The 15,523-nt window shown below is 38.1% G+C and overlaps 1 protein-coding gene across 1 annotated transcript in view; it reads right to left on the bottom strand.

The window, feature by feature from the left end:
• Positions 1-15,523, bottom strand: part of LOC141322419 (uncharacterized) — a 342,413-nt gene that overhangs the window by 233,983 nt on the left and 92,907 nt on the right. The window contains exon 5 of the mRNA XM_073833426.1: positions 9,824-10,454. Coding sequence (XP_073689527.1) covers positions 9,824-10,454 — 631 coding nt within the window. The remainder of the gene's footprint in view (positions 1-9,823; positions 10,455-15,523) is intronic.

Here is a 15,523-nt window from a genome sequence, read left to right as displayed (position 1 = left end):
GTTTGCAACGCACACAAAAGTGAGGTATATTGTTGATTTTATTTGTGCTCAGGAGAGTGAAGAGGCCAATTTTCAGTTTCTCTGGCCACCACGAACCCGAGCTACGATCCAGGCCTGCAACGGGGTGTGTTCTGAATGACTGTGTGTGTGTGTGTGTGTGTGTGTGTGTGTGTGTGGGCCCACAAGTGTTTTTAAAATCAGTTCATACAGTGTTATTCAGCGCTTATACATTGTAAAGATTTAAAAGGGATAATCTGACACCCAAAGTTATATTTTGGTATTGTGTTGAATTACTCAATTTATTCAGTGTATTTGACCTTTTGGTCATTTCAGAAACTCTTCGTCTGTAACATTGTCATTTTGAGCTTAAATTTGTATTTATTTTATTGTTTAACCACTTCAAAGCTTATTTTGTTTATCCATTTCACACTTTCCAAATCTTATTTGAAATTTAAGTAAATCCTTTACATTTTATACTTATTTTCAGGGCACAGAAGGTGGGTTGTAGATATCCTGACTGCAGCGGCAGTCATGAATCCCATTAAAAATAAAGAGGGCCTTTGCTTGGTAACGGTAAGTCAGCCAACTCCAAAAAAAAATCTCTTTTTGTTCTCTACAAGTGTTTTTACTATTTTACCTGTGTCTTTGTTCTTTCCCCCATCTTCATAGGAGGATGAACACAAAAGGTCAGCAACATTTGGACAGGCCCAGATTGCCTTACTCCCAGAGGAGTATGATTTATTTGATCAGTTTTTGAAGATGAGGCCAATACTGCCTGGTGGCAGCTCAAAGTACTTCTTTTTTACCCAAACGGCTGGGCAATGTAATAGTCTATTACAGTGCTTCCAGTTGTGCTGGAAAGGATTTGGCCTTCCTGAGGCACCAACCTTTTCAATAATAAGGACAAGCCTGAGCACATATGTAAGTATTTAGGGCTGCACAATTAATCGAACGATGTTGTGAGGTGCATTTAGTCAATGAAGCCGGTACTTTGATTAGTAGTAAATCTCCATCACGTGCGTTCAGCTGGAGCATTCAGAGGCGTAAATCACTGACAAGCTACGCCAAATCGCGCTCAAAATCGAATGTGATTTTGAACGCGATTTGGCGTAGCTTGTCAGTGATTTACGTCTCTGTGTATTAATTGCCGCTCCAGTTGAACGCACGTGATGGAGATTTACTACTAATCAAAGTACCGGCTTCATTGACTAAACGTGCCTCACAACATCGTTCGATTAATCGTGCAGCCCTATAAGTATTGTTGTTGGCATCTATATCAGGGTTTTCCTGCATAGCCTCCAGCGGTCAATCTGCGTAGTAGCCTACTAAGATTTCACCCTCCCTGTCTATAAAATATATATATATATATATATATTTTAAATAGTTTAGTTTTCGAAGTACTCTAAATTATGTCAGTGATTCTCCAATATTATGATCAAGAATTATTTTATTTCGATCTACATAAATGTTAAGAAAAAGCTTAGCATAAATATATACTACAAGCTAATTCCTTTTTTCTTAACTTTTAACAACTTCTAAAAATTATTAAGAATATTAAATCAACTTAATAGGCTAGGTTAACGAATTTTCTCACATAAAGAATGCACTTTTTCATAGGCTATATAAATTCAGGAATCACGAATATGACAAAATAATATTATGTTACCTATATATATATTAATTGTATAGCTATAATAGTTGTATCAAATGAATAAGGAAATAGTGCCTTGAATTTATTAAGTAATGTTTAATTTTGTTCATTTCGCTGTCTGGAAATGTAAAGAAAAAAGTAGCCTACCGTTTTTACTTGGAATTCGTTTTTAATCCCTGGTTTTAAACAAGCATACATGAGATAATTTATATTTTATTGCTTGAATAAACGGTTGAAAATAGTGCTAGAAATGTTATAATTAAGGAAATGAAACAGACCTAGGCATTTGAAAAGACAATATAGTGAAATGTGTCTAATAATTCTAAAAAGAAAGAGAAGCATTGGACATAATCAAAATATTTGAGACATTTATTAGGAATACCATTTTCTTAACAATTAAGATGCTGCATGTGTTTATCCAGTCTAATCGAAGTGTGCGTCTCTCACCCGACTTTCCCCAACAAAAATCCCACCCCTCTCAGAAAATACATAAAACTGACATTACTGAGCTATATGCGTTTTAAAGTAGCCTATTAAAATGGTACAATGGCATTGCTTAGTTCAACGTGTTGGGAAATCGGGGATTTTGTCCCGCGTCAGCATTTATTCAACAGTTAATAACGCTCAACATTCAAAAGGTAAATATTATTCAGCCAATAAAATGTGGGTCTATGTATTTCATAGAAAATTGTGTCTAGTACTATATAAATTACAAAGGTTTAATTGGCATCTTTATTTCAAACGACCCGACCGACCGCGACCCGAATATCATAAAAAAATATTTTTGGATGACTCGTAACTGCAGGCACCCGCTCATTTTGGATCAACCCGCGCATAACTGCAGGCTATATAGTCTGTGAATACGGACTTAAAACTAAGAGTCATAGGTCCCCACCAATGTCCAGAGCAAATCTACGCCCTTGGAGCGAACAGCACTCCCTTAAAGCTGATCTCAGTTCATTGTGATCTCATAAAGCTCTATATCACAATGAATATATGCGGTTCTAATATATGATAATGGATCTTTCACAGTGACTACACTTTGTGTGTTGTAATGAGAGGATTCGGGACCGCGCAATATTTAGCACTGCACAAGAACTTTTGAGCGCTGAGTGGATTCTAACTTAAGCCATTATGTTCCAGAAACGGCCTATTCTTGTGCCTGTCATCAATCATCAGTTATAGTAGTTGTTCGTGTAGCTTTTGTGTAATAGATGAATGACAATTTATATGTTTTTAGATATTTTATGTTTATATATTTCTATTTTGTGGGAGTCCCGCAAATCATTTTATTCTCTTGCATTCCGCACACACCTTAGTCTCTTCCCACCTGTGACCGCACTTGCCCATCAAGTTTTGTCTCGTACTGCACTCTGTTTCGTTGGGTCCCGCGGCAGTGAAGGTCTCTACTTTGAGGTCGAATAAAGATGTATAAAGATGTATATCAGGGCTGCCAACTTTTGACTTCAGCTTGGAGTGAGAATTTCCACAGCCGTCCCTGTAGGGGGGTCCGGGGGCATGCTCCCCCGTAAGAAAATTTTGTATATTTTACAGTTAAATTCATCTATCTGGTGCACTTTGAGAGTTCACAATTAAGAGCTCCAATACAGTTTCAGTGTGCAAACTAAACAAAGAAAAAAGCTGGTCAATTGACTTGATCTTGAGGTTTAAAGGGGACTCAAGTGTGATATGGTGTCTCAGTCTAAATTACTCTCACACTGGTATATTTAGAAACCAAACAATTTAGAATTAAAAAAGAATTAGAAAGAACAACAACAATAATAATTTTATATTAACAACAGTAATATTGAAAACAATTCTGTAAAGTAAATAAAAACAAGTATTTCACCGGTATGTTATTTTACCTTTTTCTACAGTTTTCTACATTTTTTGGTGATTTGAGAAAATTTACCAGCCATAAATATTTTTCCTGGCCATGAAACTGTTTTTGCAGAGGCTGCTACTACAACAACTAAACATTTTTAATAATAATAATAATAATAAATAATACATTGAAAATTAGAACTAAACACTGCTTTTTAATCTTTGTACAAGCAAAGATGCTACACACGTTCGCATGAGCAGTGTGTGATACTGTTTTTATCATAAAATGATGTAAAGTAACTGTTGCAGTGCTGCAAAACTGTTAACTTTTTACCACAACAAGAAAAGCAATTTACAATGAAAGAATTGCAAGATTCTTTTATAAATAATTACTTTTATAAATAATTACAACCGCATTTAATATATATATATATTAGGGGTGGAACGGTACATGTATTCGTTTCGAACCGAATCGGTACGGGGGTCACGGTTCGGTGCATGAATTTAAACGGAGAATACACGGTATGAAAATAAAAAAAAAACTTGCCTGCAAAATAATTAATGTAATGCGGAACTGCTGTTAGATACGCGGGTTCTTTAGGGACAGCTAATATTTAGCCCCGCTTTAGCTCTGAAGCTCTGATTGGCGTCGATGCAGCCGAGCTCCGCCTATGTATGCGGTCTATCAGAGCCCGTCTACATTCTCTGGCACTCTGCAATTTTTTGTCAGCTCGACGGTCCATCATTGTGGTCCAGGGATTTCCTGAACTTTATGATTTGTCAAGCCCCCATTATTTTGACGCTAATAGAAGAAACAATGCATGGAGACGCATAGGCTTGGAGCTAGAGCGCAGCTGATGGTTGCTTAGAAACGGCAGACGCTTCCGGAGCGCAAGCGCCCGAGCGCTTTGTTGATCAGGAAGAAAGAGGCGCGCCTAGCGTTTTTCACGCGTTTTTATGCGCGACACGTGAACGGCCCCTTAGATCGCAAGTTTGGGAAAACTTCGCTTTTCCAGTCAGTTACAGTCAAGCGTGCCGTAGGTGTCCTGAAAAGTGAAGCCAAAAGTTTTCGATCGCCCCCCGGTGGCTGGCTGCAGTATAGGTCATAAACCCCGCCCTCTCCATGTAATCTAATGGGACGTGAGCCAAACTAAATAATCGAATTACACGGCAAATAATTTTTTTCCAAAGGTGATTTCCATCGTGTGAGGTAGTTTTTATAATGCTGATTCATGCTCAGGTGTTCGTTTTTCTAATAAGTTTGCTTTTAAGTAGTTATTTGATGCTATAAAAACGGGGTGTGGTGTCATGATTGTGATCGTGCGATTGGGTCTGCGGGAGTTTGGGCGGGACATTGACACCGCGGCTCCGCCTCACGACACTACTGCGCATGCTCTGGCTCCAAAAGAACCTCTACTGCGCATGCTCTGGCTCCAAATGACGTAACTTCCCCCAAGATGGTAGCGGCCATATTGAGCTGTTTTGGCTTCACTTTTCTATAGTGGAAAGAAGCGGAAACGCGTTGTCCATCTTTTTTACAGTCTATGGTTACAGTAGTACAGGCGAGAGAGTGGTGGAAAAGACGAGGACTGTGTGTTGCCGTTGTTCAGCGGTTGTTGGGTATGTGAGTGGAAATACATCTAATTGCCTTCTGCATTTTTGTTTTGCTTTTCCCTCCACTGTACCGAAATCATACCGAACCGTGACGTCTGAACCGAGGTACGAACCGAACCGTGACTTCTGTGAACCGTTCCACCCCTAATATATATATATATAATTTTTTTTTTTTTGACACGAAAAATTCAAATATTTTGCTGTTGATATATTAGTCTGCTGTTCTGAGAAATTAAATTTTCCCATTTTCGAAAAAGAATCCTTCATTCATGAGATTTATCACTCTCGAAACTTTTGAAAATTCTGAACGGATTATAATTAGCCTTGGAGTGCGCAATAGCCCTTCCTTGATAATCACTAAAACGTGTCGCTTCAGTTAATCGCAAAAGTCCTTTTATTATCAATGAACCGCTTATTTACAGTGAGAGGACTGGCAAGTGCAATCTGGCGTTTAGAGGTGAGTGAATTCAGAACGCGATGGCCAATCACAGGCGTTCTAGATCAACATATATGTCTGTGATTGGCTACATTGCTCAGCGCTACAAAAACACGTTGTCTTTTGGCGATTTCCAGAGCACAAACACAAATACGCACTGGAGCTTTTGCCAAATCTGTTTAGCCAATATCTTATTAATCCAGTTTTAACTGAGGGTGCTTTTGACTGCGTGAGAAAATGGATGTGTGGCGTGAGAGCGTGTGAAAAGTGTCAATTGCGTGAGTCTCACGCTGAATGCGTGAGAGTTGGCAGCCCTGTGTATATTAGTGGATGAATAAAAATTCCACTAATAATTTTATATTCAAATGTTTTTAAATCATATGCTTAGAATGTCAAGATAAGACAATTAAATAAAATGTACAATTAAACAAAAGTGTAATTGACAGTAGTCCAGTTAGAAGGCATTTTATTCTACGAATCACTAACATTTACCATGGTTTTACTGTAGTAACATTGACAGTAACCATGGCATTGTGGCAGAAAAGTAGAATATTAATAGAGAATTTTATTATATGAATAATGTGCTAAATCTATTAAAGAAGTAATGGAATATAATCTCAGTATTTTTGTTAGTCATTACAGTTGTTGTGCATGTGTACTTACTGAATGTCTTCAGGATACTGTTTTTCATAGCTAATTTTATAGAAACCATATAGTTAGGCTACTTAGGCTATTTTTTTTTTTTTACCATGGTAGTGAGGTGCTGTAAGGCTATCATGATCTACAAATGAATGAAAGATGAGGCTATTATTATTTTCACAGATAATCACAGAAACAATAACTCTGCTACTGTCAAATGTGCATTTCTAAATCTTGTAATATTATATATATATATGTATATACTGTATATATGGATGTGGGGGGTTCCTGAAGAAAAAAGGTTGGGAACCACTGAACTAGATCTGTGTTTTGAGTATCATTCATTATCTGATCAGTATGTAATTTTTATTTTCTCAGCTTTTTGTTCAAAATGTTTTTTTTTTATGATCCACATCAATTTTTTAATAAAAAGGAAATGCATGAAGCTAGAAGAACTTTTTTAAAGCAGAAACCGATCTTTATTTTGAAATATTGTTTGTGCAGATATCCATACAACAAATTATTCTGGGGGCCATGAAATTTTGATAAAAATTATCGAAAATGCTGGAGAAAAAAACACTGGTGGTGAAAGAGTTAAGGGGAGTGTTGGAGGAGAATTGTAACATAATGATTTTCCCAATTTCAAATCCAGGCATTTCAGAAGGGTAGAAAAGTATAATTAATATTTTATACTGGGGTGTTAGTTTTGAGTTTTGAAACTCAATGTAGAATAACCTCATTTTGAGTCTCTATTTTATGACCATTTTAATGTCATCATTATTATTTTTCCTAGGTCGGCAGACAGTTAGTCGAAAGAGAGATGTTAACTGTGTGCCGGCATATGTGCCACCGTCAGGAAACAGCAGAGGCTTTTTATGAAGCTCAACATAGTCTGGACCAGGCTTTTCAGGCCCGCAAATTGACTGAAAAGGCTATAAATATAACTGCACAAAATGAACAGGTAAGAAATGAAAGTGCACAATATAAGGCTATAAATAGGTCCTATATCAGGCTTAAAATCTTAAATTCCTAAAGTCATGGCATTAAAAATTGCATGCATAGTGAAAAATGATCTTCCTCAGTATTTAGGGCCCAAGCGTTGCGGTGCAAGGACCCTCTTGGAATTGCTCTGTTTATCAGGGGCCACAAAGTAAAAAAAAAAATTATATTCCTCTGAATCCATGGCTCATGTCAAGTCTAATGCTGCGTTCACACCAAATGCGAATATGCATCTGGCGTGAGTGATTTCAATGGTAAGTCAATGGTAAAATGCGCTGGAGTTCTTGCGGCGCGAATGAGGCAATCGCGTAAATTGAGCGTGTGGTGCACTACGCGCGTTAAGCGCGAATTGTGCTTTTTGTGCATTCACGCGTTTGACGCAAATTCGCGTCTGCCGTCCGAGTTCTGTGTCAATTTGCGCCGCGTTAACCAATCAGGAGCCTGCTTGTTGTAAATAAGTTACACATTTCACTTTTGAGTCACGTAACTTACACGTTTATCGACCTGCGGCCTTCCCGCCGTTTTTTACAACTATTTTCCCCCTAATATACAGCTACTTTTCGCTAACAAGATAATGTGTTTATTCAGAGGACTCCTTCCAGGAAGAGGAAGGAGATGTTTAAGTATGGCGGAAGTAGGGGATACGGAAATAGGTGAGTTTTCCAATTAAGCCAATTTACAAGGCATATGCTGTCATTGTTTACAGATGAATAGTATAATGTAATCTCTCTATGACTATTAACATTTAATATTGTCTTGACAGAGCCTACTGATAATGAAGAGGCTGATCCAAGATCCCCTTCCGCTTCTCCTGTCCCCCCAGTCCCTGGTGCTTCGTCCCCTGCTGCTGCACCCACAGGTGTGTGAACATGTTTCGTGCAGAAAACATCAGTACAGTCTCCACTCATAGCTTTAACATTCGCTAATAATCATTGTATTTGTAAATGCAGACTAAATTCTATTGCAATGTATGCCACCAATCATCTGCATACATTCATTTTAATTACTGTTCATTTGCATGTTTATGTTCCTGATGTTTATATGTCTGAAGTATAACTTTAATTATGTAAAATATGTTAAAGCAAGTTCAAAATAATTTCACACTTGTATTTAAGCACTGGCTATGTCACTCACACAGGCACAGATATTATTCTCCCAATATCTCGACAATTTTGTTATTTCAATTATCATCTTTCTGTCTTCTCATGCACTGTGTGTTGTATACAGGCCAACAGAGGAGGAGAGGCATCCGGCGGCCCCGTGATGGTACGTCGGAGGTGGAGCAGACGCTGCTCGAGCTCCTGAGGTGTCCTCCAGCTCCAGCTCCACCACCACCGCTGTCTGCTGATGAACACTTCCTCCTCAGCCTTCTGCCTTTTCTGCAGAGCATGCCGCCTCAAAGAAAAGAATTGATAAAGTTTAAAATGTATAAATTGGCGATGGAAAACAGCACCGTTGTGCTAAATTTGGAACAATTAGACCCCCACAGCCCATAGTAGGCTATTAAAAAATGAGGCAGTAGGCTCTGCAGGAAACGCAGAATGCTCTCCTTCCTCTTCTCCTTTGTTCCCTGAGGCTTTTCCACTCTTGAATCTTCCAAGCGAGGTCCTTTTTATTTCTGTCTCTGTTTGTAAATAGTTTGTACATATTGTATTTTTTAAATTTTATTTTGTTATTTTAAATTTATAATTAAATTATTTTATGTTTGGCCTGAATAAATTTTGAAATATGACTAAATGCCTAGTGTGGTTTTAATGCACAACAAAGCAAGTGTTTTATCACATATATGACACATATTCATTTTGTATTGAATGCTATTTATTCCATATCTAAATCTTAATTATATGAAAAACTATCATTACAGAACAATAATAACTATAATAGTGTGTATACTTTAGTGTGTCTGGACAGTGTTGTGAGGAAAACAAAGAAATCACAGGACAGGTTAAATACTTTTGGAGGCTGGCTCCATTTACCATCAAAACAAAATTAAATAACAGATTTTACAGTAATAACCTGAACAAAGAAATGGCACAGACCTATAGAATTATTATACATCAAAGGAGGAATGACATTGTTAAAGGAGTAGTTCAATTTTAAAATGAAAATTCTGTCATCATATACTGCTCCAACGCACAGAGGGAAGTTCCACCGCTCCTGAAATCCCCTCGCTCCGATGCGAGACAGCAGGTCATCGAACTGGGCGCGGGACAGGCGGAAGTACCGCTGAAAGCGGCCGTCATGCAGGCGCAGCTCCTGGAGCAAGTGATGAAACTCGCCGAACGCCTCCGAAGGGTCTGGTGGACCCAAATACGGCGAAGACGATCCCTACGCCGCTTTTCTGCTCTCCAGAGCAAATACAGAGCGGTGACTCTCTCGATAAATGACGATCAACAACAGACATCTTGTAAATAGATGGCCGCCAACGGGGTTTGAAACTTTGTGCAGTGTTGGGGGTGCTTGCAGGACTGTATGTTTGTAGAGTAATTTACAGCAACTTCAAATGTGGCTCAACCAATCAGAATCAAGGACCAGAATTGCTGTTTTTTACATTTTAGTTGAAACACTTTCCACACTGAGGAGATCTTTAGGCTTCTCTCTATTGTGAATTTTTTTTATGTGCCTACCAAGGTTTTCTTGTAGACTAAAACTCTTTCCACACTGTTTGCACGTGTGAGGCTTCTCTCCAGTGTGAACATTCATGTGCTTGTCAAGGCTTTGTTTTCTACTGAAACTCTTTCCACACTGACAGCATGTGTAAGGCTTCTCTCCAGTGTGAACTCTTATGTGCCTATTAAGGCCTCCTTTTCTACTGAAACTCTTTCCACATTGTTTGCATGAGTAAGGCTTCTCTCCAGTGTGAACGTTCATGTGCCTATTAAGGCTTCCTTTTCTACTGAAACTCTTTCCACACTGACAGCATATGTGAGGCTTCTCTCCAGTGTGAACTCTCATGTGCATATAAAGGCTTCCTCTTTGAGTGAAACTCTTTCCACATAGTTTGCATGAGTAAGGCTTCTCTCCAGTGTGAACATTCATGTGCCTATTAAGGCTTCCTTTTCTACTGAAACTCTTTCCACACTGTTGGCAGGTAAAACGGCTCTCTAAAGTGTGAATTCGCCTGTGGGCGTAAAGCATTCGTTTTTGATTGAAACTTTTCCCACACAGACGACAGTTGAAGGGTTTCTTTCCACTGTGAACTTTCATGTGGCAATTAAGTTTAAGCTTTCTTTTGAAACTTTTCCCACACTGTTTGCAGATAAAAGGCTTCTCTCCAGTGTGAATTTGAATGTCTTCTTGTCGATTGAAACTTTTTCCACAATCAAAGCAAGTGAAATAACTCATAGTTTCTGTCTTTTGAGCTCTTTTTTGTTCAGAAGTTTTTTCAGACTGTAAGGAACAAAAAAAATATTCTCCAGTTATGAAATCATAAAGATTCTCAAACTGATCTTTTTCTTCAGTTTCATTCAGTACTTCTCTCTCCTCTTTCAGCGCTGTTAGGTCTAAGGAGGAAAAACAAAGAGATAAAAGTTAACCCCAGTTTAATGACACAAAACAATTAACATCAAAACATGTAGATATGTAATGCAAGTTTGCTAGATCCTATACCAGGGCGTCCAAACCTGATCCTGGTCGGCCAGTATTCTACAGAGTTTAAGCCGGCCGTAATACAATTAATAAAAAAAAAACTAGATCATCTAATGACAAAGTTTAGGAAATCTAGATATAGATTGACCTCAATTCTTGCAATTTTTATGTAAGAATTCACTGTAATAAGTCAACAAATAAATTCAACAAATTTAGAGAGAGATGAGGAAAAAATTAAAAGGGGGCAAGATGAAAATCCATCACACAATATTTCCTTCTGACATTTTATTAAAGGTCCCATATTGTCAAAACTGAAATTTCCTGGCTTTCTTCATGATAAATAAGGTCTATGGTTTATGTAACTACCATATAAGGTTCAAAGCAGTCAACCCACAGTAAATTGCACACAGCCTGCATAAAGTAGCTGTGCCTTTTCACAAGGCGCTGTGACTTCCGTAAAAATGTGACGTCCGATCTACTCAGTCACCGCCTTAAGTCATCACCCCAAGCACCAACCACCGTCCCACCCTCCTTTTGGCCAACCCCTGACAACATTACGTCCATTCTATTGCTAAGCAACAATACGAAAACAAGTCGAGAAAACGCTGTTCAGTCCATGGTTGTCAGAAAAACTACATTAATACATAGGCTTCCGAACAACGTTAATATAAAAGACCAGTGGAACGTCAGCTTAAGCCTCTTTCATACAGCGATTCTGGAAAATACACTGATAATGTGTCCCATGATTTGTTCAGTAATTGTTTGATTTGGGCCATTCACACAGTTGTTTTCCGGAATCTGTGCAAGCTTTACACACAACCAGCAACATATGGATGTGAGATATAAAGGTCCTTTTCAAAAAATTAGCATATTGTAATAAAGTTCATTATTTTTTGTAATGTACTGATAAACATTAGACTTTCATATATTTTAGATTCATTACACACAACTGAAGTAGTTCAAGCTTTTTATTGTTTTAAATATTGATGATTTTGGCATACAGCTCATGAAAACCCAAAATTCCTATCTCAAAAAATTAGCATATCATGAAAAGGTTCTCTAAACGAGCTATTAACCTAATCATCTAAATCAACTAATTAACTCTAAACACCTGCAAAAGATTCCTGAGGCTTTTAAAAACTCCCAGCCTGGTTCATTACTCAAAACCGCAATCATGGGTAAGACTGCTGACCTGACTGCTGTCCAGAAGGCCATCATTGACACCCTCAAGCAAGAGGGTAAGACACAGAAAGAAATTTCTGAACGAATAGGCTGTTCCCAGAGTGCTGTATCAAGGCACCTCAGTGGGAAGTCTGTGGAAAGGAAAAAGTGTGGCAGAAAACGCTGCACAACGAGAAGAGGTGACCGGACCCTGAGGAAGATTGTGGAGAAGGACCGATTCCAGACCTTGGGGGACCTGCGGAAGCAGTGGACTGAGTCTGGAGTAGAAACATCCAGAGCCACCGTGTACAGGCACCAGTTCAATCCACTTTTGAACCAGAAACAGCGGCAGAAGCGCCTGACCTGGGCTACGGAGAAGCAGCACTGGACTGTTGCTCAGTGGTCCAAAGTATTTTTTTCGGATGAAAGCAAATTTTGCATGTCATTCGGAAATCAAGGTGCCAGAGTCTGGAGGAAGACTGGGGAGAGGGAAATGCCAAAATGCCTGAAGTCCAGTGTCAGGTACCCACAGTCAGTGATGGTCTGGGGTGCCATGTCAGCTGCTGGTGTTGGTCCACTGTGTTTTATCAAGGACAGGGTCAATGCAGCTAGCTATCAGGAGATTTTGGAGCTTCATGCTTCCATCTGCTGAAAAGCTTAATGGAGATGAAGATTTCATTTTTCAGCACGACCTGGCACCTGCTCACAGTGCCAAAACCACTGGTAAATGATTTACTGACCATGGTATTACTGTGCTCAATTGGCCTGCTAACTCTCCTGACCTGAACCCCATCGAGAATCTGTGGGATATTGTGAAGAGAAAGTTGAGAGACGCAAGACCCAACACTCTGGATGAGCTTAAGGCCGCTATCGAAGCATCCTGGGCCTCCATAACACCTCAGCAGTGCCACAGGCTGATTGCCTCCATGCCACGCCGCATTGAAGCAGTCCAAGTATTGAGTGCATAATAGGGTTGGGTCGATAGACGATGCCATCGTCCATGGCCAATAGACATCACGATGCTGAGCCGGCATCGCGATCCTCCGCCCCCGCAGCGCCCCGCCCCGCCCCCGCCGCAGCAGCAACCCGCTCAAGAAAAACACACACTTAATCCCTATATAGCCAAATGAAATGCATGCTTTCAATTTCTGCACCTTTACTTATTTTATTATTATTATTATTATGAGGAAATAATAACAAGGAAGTTGTTAGTGATCACAATACAAATTAGAGTGAACTCCTAACAAATTACATGAAAATTCGTTTACATTAATAAATGAGGCATACAAAAACAGCAGAAAAAAATCTAAATAATTTTAATTAAATAAGATTAAATAAACTACACCAAATATGCCCTTTTCATGGTTTTACCATAATGAACAGAGCTTGGAACAAAAACAGGAGAATATTTTTTTCCATCGAAATACGAATGTACAATACAAAGCCTAGTATACATTATAAATAACACTTTATCATTCAAATACATTGGGAATATGGAAACACTTGGATTTGTGCTGAAAAACAGAGGCGCGTGAGCCCAACGTGCTATTTTTAGTTTCGCTTTGTTTTAGTTTCTTAACTTTATATAGTTTGTTTCATTTCTGTTCTGTTTTAAATACCTATACATTTAAATCATTCGTTTTGGGTCAGGTGTCAGGGTAACTAACTTATAGCTATGTTTATAGTGTTTATAATGTTTAATATTTCGCTTGATTTGGTATTATTTCTGATATTACCCTTTCTCTCTAAACATTCTGCTGCTCATTAAATGCGTTTGGAGAGAGTGGGTTAAGCAGTAAGCAAACAATGAGAGCGTTATTGAACTTAAAAAAGCTGACTGGTCAAAAATATGTTAAGGACCAACACACATCCTCCAAATGCTTCTATATAAACCCGCGCTTGCTCTTGTCTCGTTTGCAAGCACGCACTGACAGGATCTAATGCACTTGTTAATGCCGGATCTTTAAAAACAAATACCGGAACGCAAAAATCCAAAATCGGACATTTTCTCAAATTAAGCACTGGTGGACACGGTAGGCTACAATTAATTAATTCGTTATGAATAAATTATTTAACAACAACAAGCCCTCACCCCCGCAGACGATGCCATCGTCCACTGCGATGTTTCACATTAGACATCGTACAATGCCAAATTGGTCGACATCGCCCAACCCTAGTGCATAACTGAACATAATTATTTGAAGGTTGACCTTTTTTTGTATTAAAAACACTTGTCTTTTATTGGTTGGATGAAATATGCAAATTTTTTTGAGATAGGAATTTTGGGTTTTCATGAGCTGTATGAAAAAAATCATCAATATTAAAACAATAAAAGGCTTGAACTACTTCAGTTAGTGTGTAATGAATCTAAAATATATGAAAGTATAATGTTTATCAGTACATTACAGAAAATAATGCTATTTTTTTTAAAAAGGACCTGTAATGGGAACCGTACATTTCACTAAACTTAAACTAACCTGACGAACAATCTGTTGACAACTAGTTAAAGAGAGGCTCATGAAAATTAATTAGACGGGCCAAATCTACCTGTTCTTGACAGAGCTCCTAAAAAAGGAGCTGTAAAAATATATTGAGATGGATTTTGGCACTTATACCGCAAATATATATTCTTAAGGACATCAACAACTAAAATAAACCTCAAGCAGTGTGTACAATATGTGACCTTTAAGAGGGCATTGATGTTAGGCAGTCATAAAAGTGGGTGGTTACGCTGACCTTTTAAATTTAAAACACCCCAAAGGATGCAAAATGGTTATAAATTACTAAATTATGAATGTTTTAGTCAAAAACATTAGTAATATTGTAATAATATTTTGGAAACAATATAAAAAATAAATTAATAAATAATAATAATAATAAAAAATTCTGCACTGAATTTAACCCATCCAAGTGCACACACCCTGTGGACTGGGGAGCAGTTGGGGGTTCAGTGCCTTGTTCAAGGGACTCAGCTCAGTCGTGGTATTGAGGATGGAGAGAGCGCTGTACATTCACTCTGCTCACCTACAATCCCTGCCTGACCTGAGACTTGAACCCGCAACCTTTGGGTTACAAGTCTGACTCTCTAACCATTAGGCCACGGCTGCCCCAAGTACAATGATTTAAAGCTTATTGTAAAAGATTCTATGTTTATAATGATATTAAACGCTTAATTATAGCCTCAGGATTGCCTAAAAAAATAATAATAAAAAAATAAAATAAAATTATGGTCATTGGATTTCTATTGTTTTAAAGACTGAAAGTAGCTGAATTTGAAAACCATATCTCTAGGCTAATTTTAAAAAGGATATTGTAAGCTTTCTATTAATATTAAAAGCTTACATGTAGCCCATGAGATTGCACTGGAAAACATTCTTGACCTCTCAATTTCTGGCACCATTCAATCAATGGTACCAATAATAGGCTTTAATTTGATTTAAAACATATTTATATAGGTTTTAGTTTGGTCAAAGGGTTGTATCTTGCACAAAAAAATGAGTGATTTACATTGTGTTAAGCAAGAAGAAAAAATTTGCAGCAATGAGGACAGTGGGGTGGAGGACCATGGTGGCAGTAGTGTAAGTACTAATAGAAAATAAATAAAATCCTTC

This window comes from Garra rufa, chromosome 1 (genome assembly GCF_049309525.1).
Source record: "Garra rufa chromosome 1, GarRuf1.0, whole genome shotgun sequence".
Taxonomy (NCBI): domain Eukaryota; kingdom Metazoa; phylum Chordata; class Actinopteri; order Cypriniformes; family Cyprinidae; genus Garra; species Garra rufa.
Note: the sequence above shows the minus strand (reverse complement) of the source record. Positions and strands in the feature narration are given on the sequence as shown.